Source organism: Pollachius pollachius, assembly GCF_949987615.1.
Source record: "Pollachius pollachius genome assembly, chromosome: 8".
NCBI lineage: Eukaryota > Metazoa > Chordata > Actinopteri > Gadiformes > Gadidae > Pollachius > Pollachius pollachius.
In genome coordinates this window covers 3,375,395-3,391,274 of record NC_136941.1, presented here as the reverse complement: position 1 = coordinate 3,391,274, position 15,880 = coordinate 3,375,395, and the positions used below count along the sequence as shown (strand labels likewise).

The following is a 15,880-nucleotide window of genomic DNA, read 5'->3' as shown; positions in this document are numbered from 1 at the left end:
TTCTGGTCTCTGTCCTAGTCTCTGTTCTAGTCTCTGTCCTGGTCTCTATTCTGGTCTCTCTGTCCTAGTCTCTGTCCTGGTCTCTGTCCTAGTCTCTGTCCTGGTCTCTATTCTGGTCTCTGTTCTTGTATCTCTGCCCTAGTCTCTGTTCTTGTCTCTCTGCCCTAGTCTCTGTTCTTGTCTCTCTGTCCTAGTTTCTGTTCTTGTCTCTCCGTCCTGGTCTCTTTTCTGGTCTCTCTGTCCTGCTCTGTGGTCTCGTCTCTGTTCTGAGTCCCCCACCATCCTTCTGCTGGGAACACAAGAGCTCATCCAGCACTTTAACGTGGTCACGATACCAGACTCTACCTGTGGGCCTCATAGAGCAGGATGCCCCTTCACTCCTTGGCGCTCCTGAATGCTCTGAACTCACTGTCAGTCTCTGATGAATGGGCATCATCAGGACTAAAAGGACAGAGAGGTCTGTATAGAGCCTGGTTAACCAGAATGTGAGAGTCACCAAACGCAGTCCACACGCTCACATCCAGGTCATACTGAAGTTATATATATAGATGACGTAATTCAGATCAAATCTAAACCTAACCAGGTATGCTCTCTGACCTACACACACACACACACACACACACACACCGTCCCCTCCGTCTCTCGACCCTCTCGCTCGCCCCCCTCTACCCCCCGTTGCCCCGGGTACCACGCTCACTGTCATTATACATCAGCAGTTGCCATGGAGATGCACATCATCGCCGCCACGGTGCCCATCAGTACCTGAACCGCTCTGAAGGCGCTAGGTGTGTATGTGTGTGTGTGTATGTGTGTGTGTGTGTGTCCTTGTGTGTGTATGTGTGTGTGTGAGGATTAACAATGTTTAATTGAAAGACCAAAGACTAGCGTTTCAAACAGAGGGGAGCCTGGTTAAAGCCTGTTGTAATCTTCAGTAGGAAGACGCACGTCACGAGACCAAACACACACAGCTCTCGGTCAGAAGCTCCTTACTCAATAATGGATCCGTCTTCCCCTCATCCTCTTCTAATCACCTCTTCTTACCCTCCCTTCTCCTCCTCCTCCTCCTCCTCTCCAAGTCTCACCTGCTCCCCTTTGGGAGAATTTATATTTTTGAAACCTTGAATTGCCTGTGCAATGAAGCATTGACAAATTTGTGTTTGCATTTGTGTGTGTGTGTGTGTGTGTGTATCTGCAATCAGTTTAGACCTGATGAGCACACTCTAATTATCATTTACATACAGTCAGCAATTACACCTACAGAGAGCTTTACAGAGAGAGATGGGAGGGAGATAAGAGAGAGAGTGACGGGGAGAGAGAGAGAGAGAGAGAGAGAGAGAGAGAGCGAGAGAGAGAGAGAGAGACACACACACACACACAGAAAAAGAGAATAGTGACTGCAGAGGTAAAAGATGATATATAAGAGGTGTGTACCCTCATCTTTTACCCTATTTTTGAATCTAATTTGTATTTTCATGTGCTCTGGCAACGTGGATTGAAATGTTTGTCTCCCGTGCCAATGAAGCTTTTTGAACTGTAGTGATAGAGATCAGCCTAGATGGAGAGACAGAGGAGCGATGGAGAGACCAAAGGAGAGATGGGGAGAGAGAAGGAGAGATGGAGAGACAGAAGGAGAGATGAAGAGACAGAGAAGAGGTGGAGAGACTGAAGGAGAAAAGGAGGGACAAAAGGAGAGATAGAGAGACAGAAGGAGGGATGGAGAGACAGAAGGAGAGATGAGAGACAGAAGGAGGGCTGGAAAGACTGAGGACAGATGGAATTCACTATTCTGTCTGTTCTAGCATGTTGCGGTGACTGGACTGGATGCCTGGACTCTCCTCATGGTCAACCGGCCAGCACCACATCACCATTTTAACATGATGTGCATGTATTTACCTGTATGTCAATTATGGCACCAATTGCACTCCTGACCATCCCTGGAAGAAGGGAACCCATACTATGCGTTTCTTCTCAAGATTTCTTCCTTGCTAATTTCAAGGGAGTTTTTTCTTGCCCTTGTGGGGGCTTGGGTAAAGGGGGGTGTCATAAATATTTGGCCTGTTAAGCCCTTTGAGACTGTAATGGTGATTAAGGGCTATACAAATAAAATTGAATTTAATTAAATTGAGAGAAATATGGAGAGATGGAGAGACAGAAAGAGGGTTGGAGAGACACAAAGAGAGATGGAGAGAATTGGAGAAGCATGCTGGACATACCTGTGTCTAAAAGACACACACAGACACAGCCAGCTCTCACACACTATTGCTTTTTCTTCATCATGATCATGATCATGTGCATGCATGCATGCATGCAGGCGGCGGTCTCATGGTTCAAATCAAAACACACGTCTTGGATTTTAGCCTCAGGGATAACAGGGCATCACTGTCAAACACACACACACACACACACACACACACACAAAGACAGACACACAGACAGAGAGACACAGACACACACACAGAGACAGAGAGATCAAACACACATACACACACACATACACAAACAGAGAGATACACACCCAAACACACACACAAAGACAGACAGACAGACACACAAACAGAGACAGAGAGACAGACAAACACAAAAACAGACAGACAGAGAGACAGACAGAGAGACACACACACACACACACACACCCATACGCACACACAGATGCACGCATGCACACACAGACACACACACGCACAAGCCATCTCTCTCAACAGATGTCAACCTCCAACAGCTCACTGTGTGACATTCTGATAGAGAAACCACTTTAGCTAATTACACTGGATTAGAGAGAGAGGGGGGAGGACATAGAGACACAGAGAGGAAGAGAGAAAAAAACACATGGGGGAGAGAGAGAGGGAGAGAGAGAGAGAGAGACAGATATAGAGAGCAAGAGGGAGGAAGAAATATACAGAGTGAGCGAGAGATAAAGGCAGAGAGTGGGAGGGAGAGATACAAGCAGAGAGTGGGAGAGAGAGACACAGGCAGAGCATGGGAGAGAGAGGTCAGGGCAGAGAGAGAGAGAGAAGCTGGAGAAATAGAGATTGTAATTTCAGTTGTATATGGAGAAGATTTCCCAACTCTCAGGTAACCTGACGTATTGTGTTACCGAATGACATCTGTCAGGTAGGGCGCTCATCGCCCACAGCTCGATTGTGTGTGTGTGTGTGTGTGTGTATGTGTGTGTGTGTGCAGACCTGCGCGCATGCCTGTGTGTGCGTGTTTGAGCGCATGTGCGTTTGTGTTTGTCGGGTTAGATTGAGATTGAGGGAGATCACTCGATACAGCATGCTATCAATCATGCAAACATCAAACTATGTTGTCGCTATCAGAATCATGCTAATATCATGCTATGCAACCTTTTATAAGAAACATGCTTACATCAAGCTATGTGGTATGCTATTGTAAACATGCTAACTTAATGTAGCATTCTATCATAAACATGCTAACATCAAGCTATGTGACATGCTATAAGAAACGTGCTAACCTAAAGCTATGTGGTGTCTTTCTATCTAACTATGCAGCATGCTATCAGGAAATGCTGACCTCTCCTTTCGTTAGAAGCACGTGAGCTATTCCTTTACGCTATATTAGAGCTAACAAATGTGAAGCACCCAAGGAGAAAATTAGAAGTTAACGGTAAATTAATTTGGCTAACTCAACAGAATTCATTTCTGTTCTATTAGTGTGCGCGTGCGTGTGTGTGTGTGTGCGCGCTCGCGCAATTGAGTGGGTCCAGACTCTCTGTACAAATGAAATGAAGCACGAGAGTCTGGTAGGACCAGGCTACCATTACTGGACTCAACTTCCTTTCCTCCTTTCCTTTCCTTACTGTAGGAACACACAGCTTCAAACCACCTCTACATGGTACACTATAGGTCCCCAGGCTATTGGTCAGGGGGGTCTGACCGCCCAGCCATGGGGTCTGCCGTCCGATGCCCATCGACCCCTCGCTGTCAGGCGCTTTGGCTTAGTGTGACTGATTAAGGACTAATTAAACACTTTGCATTACAGTGACACAGCTAATAAGCAATGTAACAACCGGTCACATCTGGTACTACAGCTGTGACAACGCCATGGATCGGGCTTACTCGCCACGACGTCAGGAGTAAACACTGCTGCATGTTGTTACATCGCTGATTGGACGACACCTGCTTGGGTAATCGCCCTGCAACAGGACACTAACGCTCTGTGCCGTGTAAGATAAAGACTGAATAGGGAGACGTGAAGTCCAGGAGAGTGAGTCCAAACTAATTAGTGAGGACGTCCAGGAGAGTGAGTTTGGAATAAATAGTGACTAGTGACGTCCAGGAGAGTGAGTTGAGGCCGAATAGTGAGTCCAGGAGTGAGAGGTGATACTGACCCAGGCCTCCAGCCACGATGAGTCGTCCTCCCAGACAACCGGCCACAAAGTCAGCCCTCTTCTCCCGCATCCTAGACCCCCTGGTGGGCTTCAGCCACACACCTGAGGAGAGGAGAGGTGGGAGGGAGGAGAGAGGGAGGGAGAGAGGGGGAGGGGGGGAGAAGAGAGGACGTGAGGAGGAGATGAAAGGAGAGGAGGAGAGGAGGAGGAGGGGGATATGAGAGACGTGGGGAGAGGGAGGAGGGAGGAGAGGAATTCATAATAAGTTCATTTACATTGGATGCTCGTACCTTCGCCATGACTTGGAAGTTCCTCCGAAGAGGTATTTTATGGTTTTGTTTTAGAAACAGAGATTAGAGGGCATAGAGTACTACTACGTTGAAGATCACAGAGGACACACTGACATGTCGAGGAACCTTAGGAGAACAACAGCACACAGCTTGATGTAGACACCCTTCACTGAAGCAGAACTAGGCCAGACCTCATATGGTCAGCAGGGGTGGACTCCGGGTTCTCTGGACCAGGTTATGAACGGAGATCTATGATAGGGCGATTCTCTGGACCAGGTTATGAACGGAGCTCTCTGATTGGTGTGTTCTCTGGACCAGGTTAAGAACGGAGCTCTCTGATTGGTGTGTTCTCTGGACCAGGTTAAGAACGGAGCACTCTGATGTGTGTGTTCTCTGGACCAGGTTAGGAACGGAGATCTATGATAGGGCGGCTCTCTGGACCAGGTTATGAACGGAGCTCTCTGATTGGTGTGATCTCTGGACTAGGATAAGAACGGAGCACTCTTATTGGTGTGCTCTCTGGACCAGGTGTTTGCAGATCAACAGGTGATATACTATGACCCTAATCAGACATTGATTCGCAGGTGTCAATACAAACTGCCAAGAGGTGTGAGTGAGTTCATCAATCTCTGCTCATAACTCCCTTTTATCTTCCCTCCCTTCTCCCCTATCCCACCTCATCAATGTATGCATCTCTCCCTCTCCTCTCCCCCCTCTCTCTCTCTCCTCCCTTCCTTCCTTCCTCTCTCCCCCTCCCTCTCACCCTCTCTCCCTCCCTCTCTCCCATCCTCTCACCTTCGCACCCTTCTATATAACTCCCCCTCCCCCTCCCTCTTCCCTCTTTCCTCCCTCTCTCTCTCTCTCCTCTCCTCCTCTCTCTCCCCCCCTCCCCTCCCTCTCTCCCTCTCTAAATGTTGTGACTAGACTCCATCCTGCACCACACCATGTTTCTATATTTGGGTCTCGACTACTGCGACGCCCTCCATCCCCACTCCCCCGCCCTCTCTTCCCCAACCCCACTCTGGTGAAGTAAAGGACCTAACAGAGCCCATGTGGCCTGTGGGGGGGGGAGGCAACCAATTACAGGCTGAGTTCACCAACCGATCAACCAAAGGAACAGCAGCCGACGACGTGCCTGCAGGAGTGGAGACGCCTTGCAGCTCCGAGCTCTCCGCCACGCTGTGCTGAGCCTCAGAGACCACATGGAGGCTGTGTCCTGTCATCGCGTCCACCCCGTCCCTCTGTAAGGCTTACATTTATATCATTTAAATAGCCACTACTCAGTGTATACAGACACATTTTCCCTTCAGCAACATTTCCTCATTATTTTTAAATCCTATTACGGTCCTGATTGAGTACAGTTCTTATCTTATCTGACATGTTTATTCAAAATGAAGTCACCCATTCTTAGAGTAATCTAAATTAAACTAACCGGTAAATTTATATAGATATTTTTAAATAACCTATTAGGAGATAGTGTTGGATAAGGTCGGAGCGAAAGTGTATTCTCCATGGCTGGGTAGGCAGAGCCGAGGAAAACAGCCTTTCAAGCGTTATCCCGGCGACAGAAATCGGTGGTTCACGGTCTGTGCTGCCTGTACCAAACTGCATGCCTCGGAACCACAGACGGGATTTAACAAGCTTTCAACCGCAAGATGTGTCCCAGACTGGAGCCTACCGGGCTTAGAGGGGAGGAGAGGAGGGGATGGGAGGGGAGAGAGGGTAGGAGAGAGGAGAAAGGAGGAGAGGAGGGGAGAGGAGAGGAGCGGAGAGGAGATGGGAGGAGGAGAGGAGAGGAGAGAGTGGAGAGGAGAGAGGAGAGGAGGGGAGAGGAGATGAGAGGAGTGGAGAGGAGAGAAGGGGAGAGGAGAGGAGAAGAGAGGAGTGGGGAGGAGATGGGAGGAGGAGAGGAGAGGAGAGAGTGGAGAGGAGAGAGGAGAAAGGAGGAGAGGAGGGGAGAGGAGATGAGAGGAGTGGAGAGGAGAGGAGGGGAGAGGGGAGGGGAGAGGAGAGGAGTGGGGAGGAGATGGGAGGAGGAGAGGAGAGGAGAGAGTGGAGAGGAGAGAGGAGAAAGGTGGAGAGCAGAGCCATTTACAGTAGGTGAGGGCAGGCAACAGGAGAGAAGGATAAAGTAGAGCAGAGGAGAGGAGGGCAGGAGGAGGAGAGCACAGCTATTTACTGCTCAGTACATGAGTTAGAGAGGAGTCGAGAGGAGGCGAGAGGAGTCGAGAGGAGGAGAGAGGCAACTCTTTAAGCTGCTTGGAACAGACACTGCGCAATAACTAATCATGCAAACAGCTGAGAATGTAGAAAAATAATCTGTGAATGAAATGTCTTACCCTTAAACAGACTTAGACAGTCTGTTTCTCTCCCGTTCTTGAAATAAATGCTTGTCTGGGATCAGTCTTAGTGGAATAAATTCCTCGCCAGCCTAACCCAGGAACGTTCCTCCACATCTCCATGACATTATTTTGAAACGTGTGTATGCATTTTGAATCTTTAATCCCCAACTAACTAACTAATTGACTGAAACTAAAGTAAACTAAAGAACCTAACCTGAACCCAAGTAACCCAGACAGCCGTCCATACTTTGATCCACTCAGCAATGTGAGGGAGAGACACACACAGACCACCACTCACTCACTGGAATCAAAAGCACTGTGTCCAGTAGATACACGTGCACGCAGAAGACTCCCACACACACACACACACACACACACACACACACAGCGGCGGGGCAGAGTTGAGTGACTGAGCGGCCGTCTGAGAGGCTCAGCTGGAAGGAGCAGAGTTTGTTTATTTAAAGCCCACAATCAATTCTCCTTCTCCCCTCCTCTCCCCATCCCTTATGCCTCTCCTCTCCATCCCTCCTTTCCTCTCTCTGCCCTGTTCCCGTCACTCATGCTGTTTGTGTGTGTGTGTGTGTGTTTGTAGTTGTTCGGGTGTACAGTTGTGTGTGTGTGTGTGTGTGTGTGTGTGTGTGTGTGTGTGTGTGTGTGTGTGTGTGTGTGTGTGTGTGTGTGTGTGTGTGTGTGTGTGTGTGTGTGTGCGCGTATGAGTGTGTGCGTCTCCGTTTTTTAAGTCAGGGAATGCAAAAGCTTCCTGGTTAAATGTATGCATGCGATCAGCTGCATCTGAAAACTACATACACACACGCTGGCGCCCACACACCACACAAACACACGCACACACGGGTGCAGTGTGTAAATTGGCCAGGTGGCACGTGCACAGTAACAATCTCTCTGGCCAGACTTCAGACCTCACCTCCTGGTTTCAGACCTGATAGAACCGGATAGAAACCAACGGCGCCATGACTCTCTGCCTTCATCTCTCTCTCTCTCTCTCTCTCTCTCTCTCTCTCTCTCTCTCTCTCTCTCTCTCTCTCTCTCTCTCTCTCTCTCTCTCTCTCTCTCTCTCTCTCTCTCTCTCTCTCTCTCTCTCTCTCTCTCTCTCTCTCTCTCTCTCTCTCTCTCTCTCTCTCTCTCTAAATCCCACCTGTTTGGCACACATAGCACTAATGTGTGATCAAAGTTATCAGCATTTTTTGATTATTAAAAATAGGAAACCCATCTATACAGAGAACAGGAACTTAATTAGGTAATTTTAAGTATTTCTAGGCAAAACAGATGTACCAAAAAGCAGCAAAGAATACTTGTGAACACACCCGAGCGGTTCAACAGAGAACCTTGTTCAACAGAGAGCACTGTTCAACAGAGAGCTGTGTTCAACAGAGAGCAGGTGTGTTCAACAGAGCACTGTTTGACAGAGAGCCGTGTTCAACAGAGAGCAGGAGTGTTCAACAGAGCTGTGTTCGACAGAAAGCCGTGTTCAACAGAGAGCTCTTCTCTCTGTTCGGCTCTGCTCTTCGTTCTGCGCTCAGTGGATATGATGTGTGATTCTATGCTTTTTCTGCCGCTTCATAGACACCTCTTTCACACCTCAGAGGAACATTAAAGGTCTTCCGAACCTGAATGTAAAAGTTTGCGATTGAGGGGAAAAGTAACGGCATCAAACACCAACGATGAAAACATAGGTGGTGAGGTGTTCAATGTACCCCTAAAATAACGTAATAATAATAAATCGTGGGTGATTGTAATTATTGACGATGCTTTGAGGGATAGGCATATTTTAATAACTATTAGATGACATTTAATGATCTCACTACACCACACACAGTACGCTAAGACCACCTCTTCTGAAAATAAACCCTGCATGGTGTTCTGGCCCCTGCCTCATCTCTCTCTCTCCCTCTTTGTCTCTCTCTCACCCCTCGCCCATTCTCTCTCTCCTCTCTCCTGTCACAAGCTGAGCCAGCCACCACTGGCCCCCAAAGGCACAACTTCACCCAGAATATCAGGACAATGAGAGGGAGGGAGGGGGGTGGAGAGCGGGAGAGAGAGGGAGAGCGGGAGATAGAGGGAGAGGGAGGGAGAGTCAGGGAGAGTCAGGGAGGGAGGGAGAGGGAGGGATATTGGACATTTCATTCTGAGAACACTGCGGTTTCTTGGCATCGGTTTCTCTCTCTGCTTCAGCTGTTTATTCTGAAAACATTTAGGAAGCGACCGCGGCAGCCACACAACAATGATGATACACGGGTGGGGGTGATGGTGTTCTGATGAGTACCGCCACACGCTCCAGCTAGCTGCAACAGCAGATCTAGAAGACATGGAAGAGACGGCCGACAACAAAGACAGCAGACCCATGAGCCCCTCTGATCAGGGAAAACAAGGCAGTAAACCAGGCAGTAAACCAGACAGAAAGACAGATGACTAATAATAGCACATTTGGGGAGACAGGCCGTAAACCAGGCAGTAAACCAGACAAAAGGACAGATGACTAATAATAGCACATTTGGGGAGACAGGCCGTAAACCAGGCAGTAAACCAGACAGATGATAGGATTAATAATAACACACATGGAGACAGGCAGTAAACCAGACCAGGCAGAAAGACAAAGGACCAATCACAACACACAAGTAGCCAGACAGGTAGGAAAACAGGTAGAGAGGAACAGGTAGACAGACAGGGAGACAGGCTGCAGGAGCAGTAACAGCAGACAGGCAGGTAAGGCTGTGATGGACTGAGGCTGTATGGTGCGTTGGTACAGCAGAATCACACTGCAGAGATTCAGAGACCATGTTTCAATTAGAACACATACCGCACACGCCTACACACACGCACAAACACACACAACGAATAGGTCTCGGATATCGAAGTCTCGGATCAATGCTCTAACGCCCCATCCGATTAGAGACGCTACACACACTTTGGTGCAGGTGTGTGAGAGCGGGTGGGCAGGTTTGTGTGTGGCGTGCCTAATTGCGTGTTCTGTTTGCCAGGATTCTAAGATCCCATCAGATGGAGAGGAGAGGGAGAGGCGCCCCACTAAACTTACCCCTGGTCCCAGAGTAAGGAACAAGGGGTACACCCGGACTGACTCCTGAGTTCAACACCTTTTCCCTCTCAATAGAGACTTATTTCAGTAACAGTGATTAAATTCCATAGATTTCTATGTCGACGATCAAATAATCTGAATGACCAAGTTTAAAACAAATAGATTTTTGGTTCACAGGCTCTTTAACTTCTAATCCAGTGGAACAAGGGATTTATTTTCTTTTCTTATGTAACACACTTTGTGCCATTTTGGATCCTTTCCTGGGAATTTTTATAACATGTTACCTCATTTTTCCTGTGTTGCATTGAAGACCACTATTCAATGACTCCAGGTGTTGGAGTAAAATACAAAAGTGTGTGTGGGGGGGGGAGGGGTTGAGGGGGTCTTCGGTGAGGGTTTCAGTTCACAATAATATATACAACCACCTGATGCCTTTATTCTTGCCTTTATTGATTTATTTTTTGTACTTGATGGAAGTATGTTTTCTTCCCCTACGAGAGTTTTGCACTTTGTTATTGCATAATAATTAAAACATATTTATAAAAATAAATAAATACATATACATATATATATACATATATATACTTTTTTTTTAATATATTTTTTATAACTACAATAAGCGGCCGCCTACTGTTGTTGAGGTGGCCGCCTGAACCATACAGTGCTGGGGGAAATACTGCCGGGCGATCAGAAGCCAAGCCCTGCTCTACGGCGGGGACATGACAGCTAGCTCAGGTGATTTACCACCAGCATTCCACCAGGGGGAACCCTGTCTGAAGGTAATAAGAGCCTTTCAATCTCCTCTTAGCACCTGTAACACCGGGTCTCTGAGAAGATGGACCGATAACATGACTTCTCTTGTGTATCCCCCTTGGACCAAGGATCACCTTGGCAACCATGATGGAGGTCCCTAGCAACCACGAAAGAGCTCCCTAGCAACAGAGGTGGAGGTGCTTGGCAACCATGATTGAGGTCCATAGCAACCATGATGGAGGTCGCTAGCAACCATGATGGAGATGCCTATTAATTATAATGGAGGTCCCTGTCACAAGGATGTCGGTCCCTAGCAACCATGATGGAGGTCCCTAGCAACCATTTGGAGGTCCCTAGCAACCACTTTGGAGGTCCATAGCAACCATGATGGAGGTCCCTAGTAACCATGACGGAGGTCCCTAAAAACCACTATGTAGGTCCCTAGCAGCCATGATGGAGGTCCCTAGCAACCATGATGGAGGTCCCTAGTAACCAAGATGAGACCATTGTAGCTAAGTGGAGCTAAGGGAATTTTCCATCTGACCCCATCTCTCGCTCTCATCTTCCCCTATCTCCTCCTCCTCCATCACCTGTTCTTTCATCTCTCCCCTTCTTCTCCTCTCTGGATCTCTTCCTCGCCTCCTCCTCTGTCCTCTCTCCAACTCCTCCTATCCCCCTTCTCTCCCTTGTTATTCTCTCCAAAGCCCTATTTTCCTTCTCCTCTCCCCCTTCTCTCCCTCTATTCATCTCTTTCTCTTCACTATTTCCTTTTCTCTGCCCCTTCCCTCTCCTTCTCCTCCTCTCCTCCTCCTTCTCCCTCCCCGCCACCTCCTCCTCCCTCTCTCTCGGATCTCCAGTCCTCTCCCCTCCATTGTTGAGGCAGGTGTGACATTTAGCTGGAATAGATCTTCATTTGGCCTAAAGTAGCGTGGTCATAAACAGAAATACCAGCTCACATTGACTGCTCTCTCAGGCTCATTTAGACAAATATAAACTCCTCTTCTTCCTCATCATGTGATCTCAGCTGGTCAACTTTCACATACTTTTCTTAACTTAAGTAAATATAGTTATTTTGGTGAGATGGTGATGACCAACCCAGGCATGGTGTCAGTTTTTCAGAGTCTGAACGTAATGTTCCAATGAGAGGAGAAGACAAGAGCTGGGATTTAACTACTAGGAGGGAGGACATGAAGGTGGAAGAAAACACTCCATGGTAGAAGAGGAGGAGACAGACAGGAGGAGAAAGACAGGAGGAGCGGGAAGACAGACAGGAGAGACAGCAGGAGAGGAAGAAAGAAAAGAGGTGAAGTAGACAGACAGACAGACAGACAGACAGACAGACAGACAGACAGACAGACAGACAGACAGGCAGGCAGGCAGGCAGGCAGGCAGGAGCCTGTTCTTCAGCATAATGGGGCAGAGACAGACAGGTTGTTTCAGAACCAGTGTTTCAGCAGCTCCAGACAGACAGAGACAACCTGCATATGACAGGGTTAACTTGATGCATTACTCCCAACCCTCTCAATCTCACATCTCTCCCTTCCCACCCCCTCTCCCCCTATCTCTCCCTCTCTGACTGGTGGAACAGGCTAAACAGCTCCATCTCATATCTCTCCCTCTCTCTCGCTCCTCCTCTCCCCTCCCCCTCTCTCCCTCTCCCCATCTCTCTCCCATCCCCCTCTCCCCCTCTCTGACCAGTGGATCAGTCTCAACAGGTATATCTGTAACTCTGACAGAGGACCTACAGAGGAGAGCAGAATCTTTGTTAAAAGGCCACATCCATCTTACTGTACACCTCCTTGTGTCACCTACCCAACTCTCTCTCTCTGTCTCTCTCTCTCTCTCTCTCTCTCCCCCCTGTGTGTGAATCATCAGCAGGATCCCTGAGATGGAGGAGTGGAGAGGGGGGGGGGCAACCACTTGTTAAATTACCGTGGCAACCAGCCGCCTGTGAAGCAGAGCCCAGAGGACAACGGTCCATCTCCATTACCACCAGCGAGTGTGTGTGTGTGTGTGTACGCGCGTGTGTGTGTGTGCCTGTCGATTAATTAGTGTGTGTGTGTGTGGTGCGGTTGTGCGTGCATGCGTGCACGTAAAGTAAACTGGAAGGAAAACAAATCTAAATATATATATATAAGAGCCCATCTATATAATATATTCAGGTACTCTATACAGGTGCTGCCTGACCTCATCACAGGCTTCATGAACATGCAGCATATTCCCGGTATCACTATAAAGCTACACCTAGCAGTAATGACTGCATCACGGGGACGTGATTACACTGATTAACACCCAGCCTGTCTACCGGGAAGGGGAGTGAACCGAGTAATTGTCGACATGTTACCTGTCAACGTATTATTGAATGATAAAAACATAGGTAATGAATGAATGAAGTCAAAGGTATGCTGTTCCGTACGGGGAACATGACTGGAAAAGGCTTCCATCATCTCCCGACCGCTTTAACGGCCTGTGAAACGGGTCCAGCTTCTTGTTTGATTATGTTACAGAAATATGTTAATTTTGGGCATTATGCGGACTTCGGTGCGGTTCCCCGTCAGTAATGAGATCAGGAAGACAGACAGGAGGAGCCGGGAGACAGACAGGAGAGACAGGAGGAGAGCAAGAAAGAAAGGATGAGAGGCAGACAGACAGACCAGCAGAGAGTCAGATAGACAGACAGGAGCCGGCGTAATGGGGCCGAGACGGCCTGTGAAACAGCTCCAGCTTCTTGTTTGATCACGCTACGCAAATAAGTTAATTTTGGGCCTGATGTTGGCTCCGTTGCGGTTCCCTGTCGGTAATGAGATCAGGAGGATCGCAGCGTGAGGGAAGAGTTAGAGGGGTCCGCCGCTGACAGCGACAGCCACCCGGCGCGTTCCCGCGACAAGCTCTAACAAAGGCAGCGGATGCTTCCCATCAGATTACGGCCCGCTCCCGTCTGATCGAACCTGACAGCCGCGCTCACGCCCACCAGACTCAGCCCGGCGGCGGCCGCTCATCTGCATACAGAACACAATCGCGTCTCGCTGCGAGCGCCCGAGCCCTGCCACAGCGAGACGCCGTCGAATCACTGATCCGTCCTCTGAGACGCTCTCTAATCACATGGCCCATCGCCCGGCTGGGGGGCGCGGTGGGATGAGGGGGGGAAACCGTCCTGAGCGTGGCCTCGCGGCCAGAGGATGGGCTAGCGCGCTGCGGCGGCGTGATTAGCATAACGCAGACGAGACGAAAATATTAGAACTGAGAGGCCGCGGGCACATTGGGGGCGATAAATGTGATGAGTCAACATGCAGGAGGGAAGAGGGGCTGTTTCGATGGACGGTTCTCCGGTTAACTCTAGTTTGAGGAACTTTGAGGACAGCGGAGGAACCGGTAAGTGGGCAAAAGGACATCTGGAGCCACAGGAGGTGAGAGACAGGAAGTAGGAGGCAGACGGGAGGAAGTGAAGGGTTTTGGCGGGCCTTGTGGTGATCAGGGAGGTGGGCTAGAGAGGGAGAGGAGGAGAGGTCAGGACAGAGAAGAGGAGCCATTTACTTTATTTTATAACTATCTTTTATCTTTATTGTATATATACTGTTTTGTCTTAACTTTGCACTATTTAGAATTATGTATTGTAAATATTACTTATTCTATTATATGTATGAATTTCGATTCTTCTATATTTTCTTGCACGTATTTTGGAATTGACAATAAAGCTGACTGACTTTTTCTTGAGAGAGGGAATATGAACCGAGGAGAAGACGAGAAACTTAAGCGTTGGAGTCAGACACGAAGGAGAGAAAGTAAATAAATAGAGAAATAGAGAGAAAGAAGGAAAGAATGAAAGAAGGATAACCCCCATGGAATAAAACTATCATAAAAAGAAACAAGGAAGATGAGGAGGATGAAGAGGCCGCCTCAAGGGTCTGGCGGTGAGGAAGGACAGACGAAGAGAGAAAACATCTCTCTTCGTCTAATCTGCCCTCCCTGACCCCACCCCACCTGGCTCCGCCGCGGTAGAAATCACATGCGCCTCTCTCCTTCACTCAACAACACTTAGGAAGAGAGCGAGAGAACAAGATAGAGAAGGCGAGAGAGAGTGAGAGAGCGAGATAGAAAGAGAAAGAAAAAGAGAGAGAGAGAGCACCATTGCCAATTAAACTCACACCAAAGCCAATCAGCTGCTGGTTAAAAGGTTCCCGGACAACAGAGTGGGCTTGAAGCTCCCAGACTCCCCTCTCCTCCTCCTCTCCTCCACCTCTCCTCCACCTCTCCTCCACCTCCAGCTCTGTCTTCTAGCCGGACTGATAAAGGGCCGACTGAATTAGCATAAGACACTAGCCTCATTTCTAATCCACTTTGTCTGACTATCCTCCTGTAACACACAAACACACACACACACACACACACACACTCGCACGCATGCAAGCATGCACCCACCCACACAACCAGGCAAAGAAATTAACATAGACACACATTTCCTGTTCACAATGCACAAGCGCATACAGATTAAATCTTAGGCATGCACACACACGCACACACACACACACACACACACACACACACACACACACACAAACAATTAATTTTCCACGCAGTTCCATATCTGATTGGAGAGCATTTAAATGCAAATGGAATTGATTGCAACATGTGGGAGACAGAGAAAACGACAGATTACATTGGCCTAGCTCTAACGTGAGCTAAACCTTTCATTAGCCTAGCTCTTATATTAGCCAAACCTTTCATTAGCTTATCTCTTACATTAGCCCAACCTTACATTAGCTTATCTCTTACATTAGCCCAACCTTACATTAGCTTAGATCTAACATTAGCCTAGCTCCTGCAATAGCCTAGTTGTTAGATTAGCGGTAGTAAAAATAAGTCAGAGCATTTCATGGACTTATTGGTACTTTTTTTCTGTATATATTTGAAGGTTTGATCAGCTAGTATCGAACGCTGCTTCAGTGGCATGTGAATCAGAGTTCCCCCACTAGAACACTAGTCCATGGACTAGTCTGTCTCTCTCTCTCTCTCTCTCTCTCTCTCTCTCTCTCTCTCTCTCTCTCGTAATTATAATGTCGTCTGCATAAGGATGTCTTTTCATTTGAGATCTTGT

The 15,880-nt window shown here is 48.2% G+C and overlaps 1 protein-coding gene across 1 annotated transcript in view; it reads right to left on the bottom strand.

Moving 5' to 3' along the window:
* The window catches only part of klhdc8b (kelch domain containing 8B), an 82,305-nt gene that overhangs the window by 7,169 nt on the left and 59,256 nt on the right, over positions 1-15,880 (bottom strand). Inside the window, exon 4 of the mRNA XM_079741901.1 lies at positions 4,349-4,450. Within this exon, the coding sequence (XP_079598027.1) occupies positions 4,349-4,450 (102 nt within the window). The remainder of the gene's footprint in view (positions 1-4,348; positions 4,451-15,880) is intronic.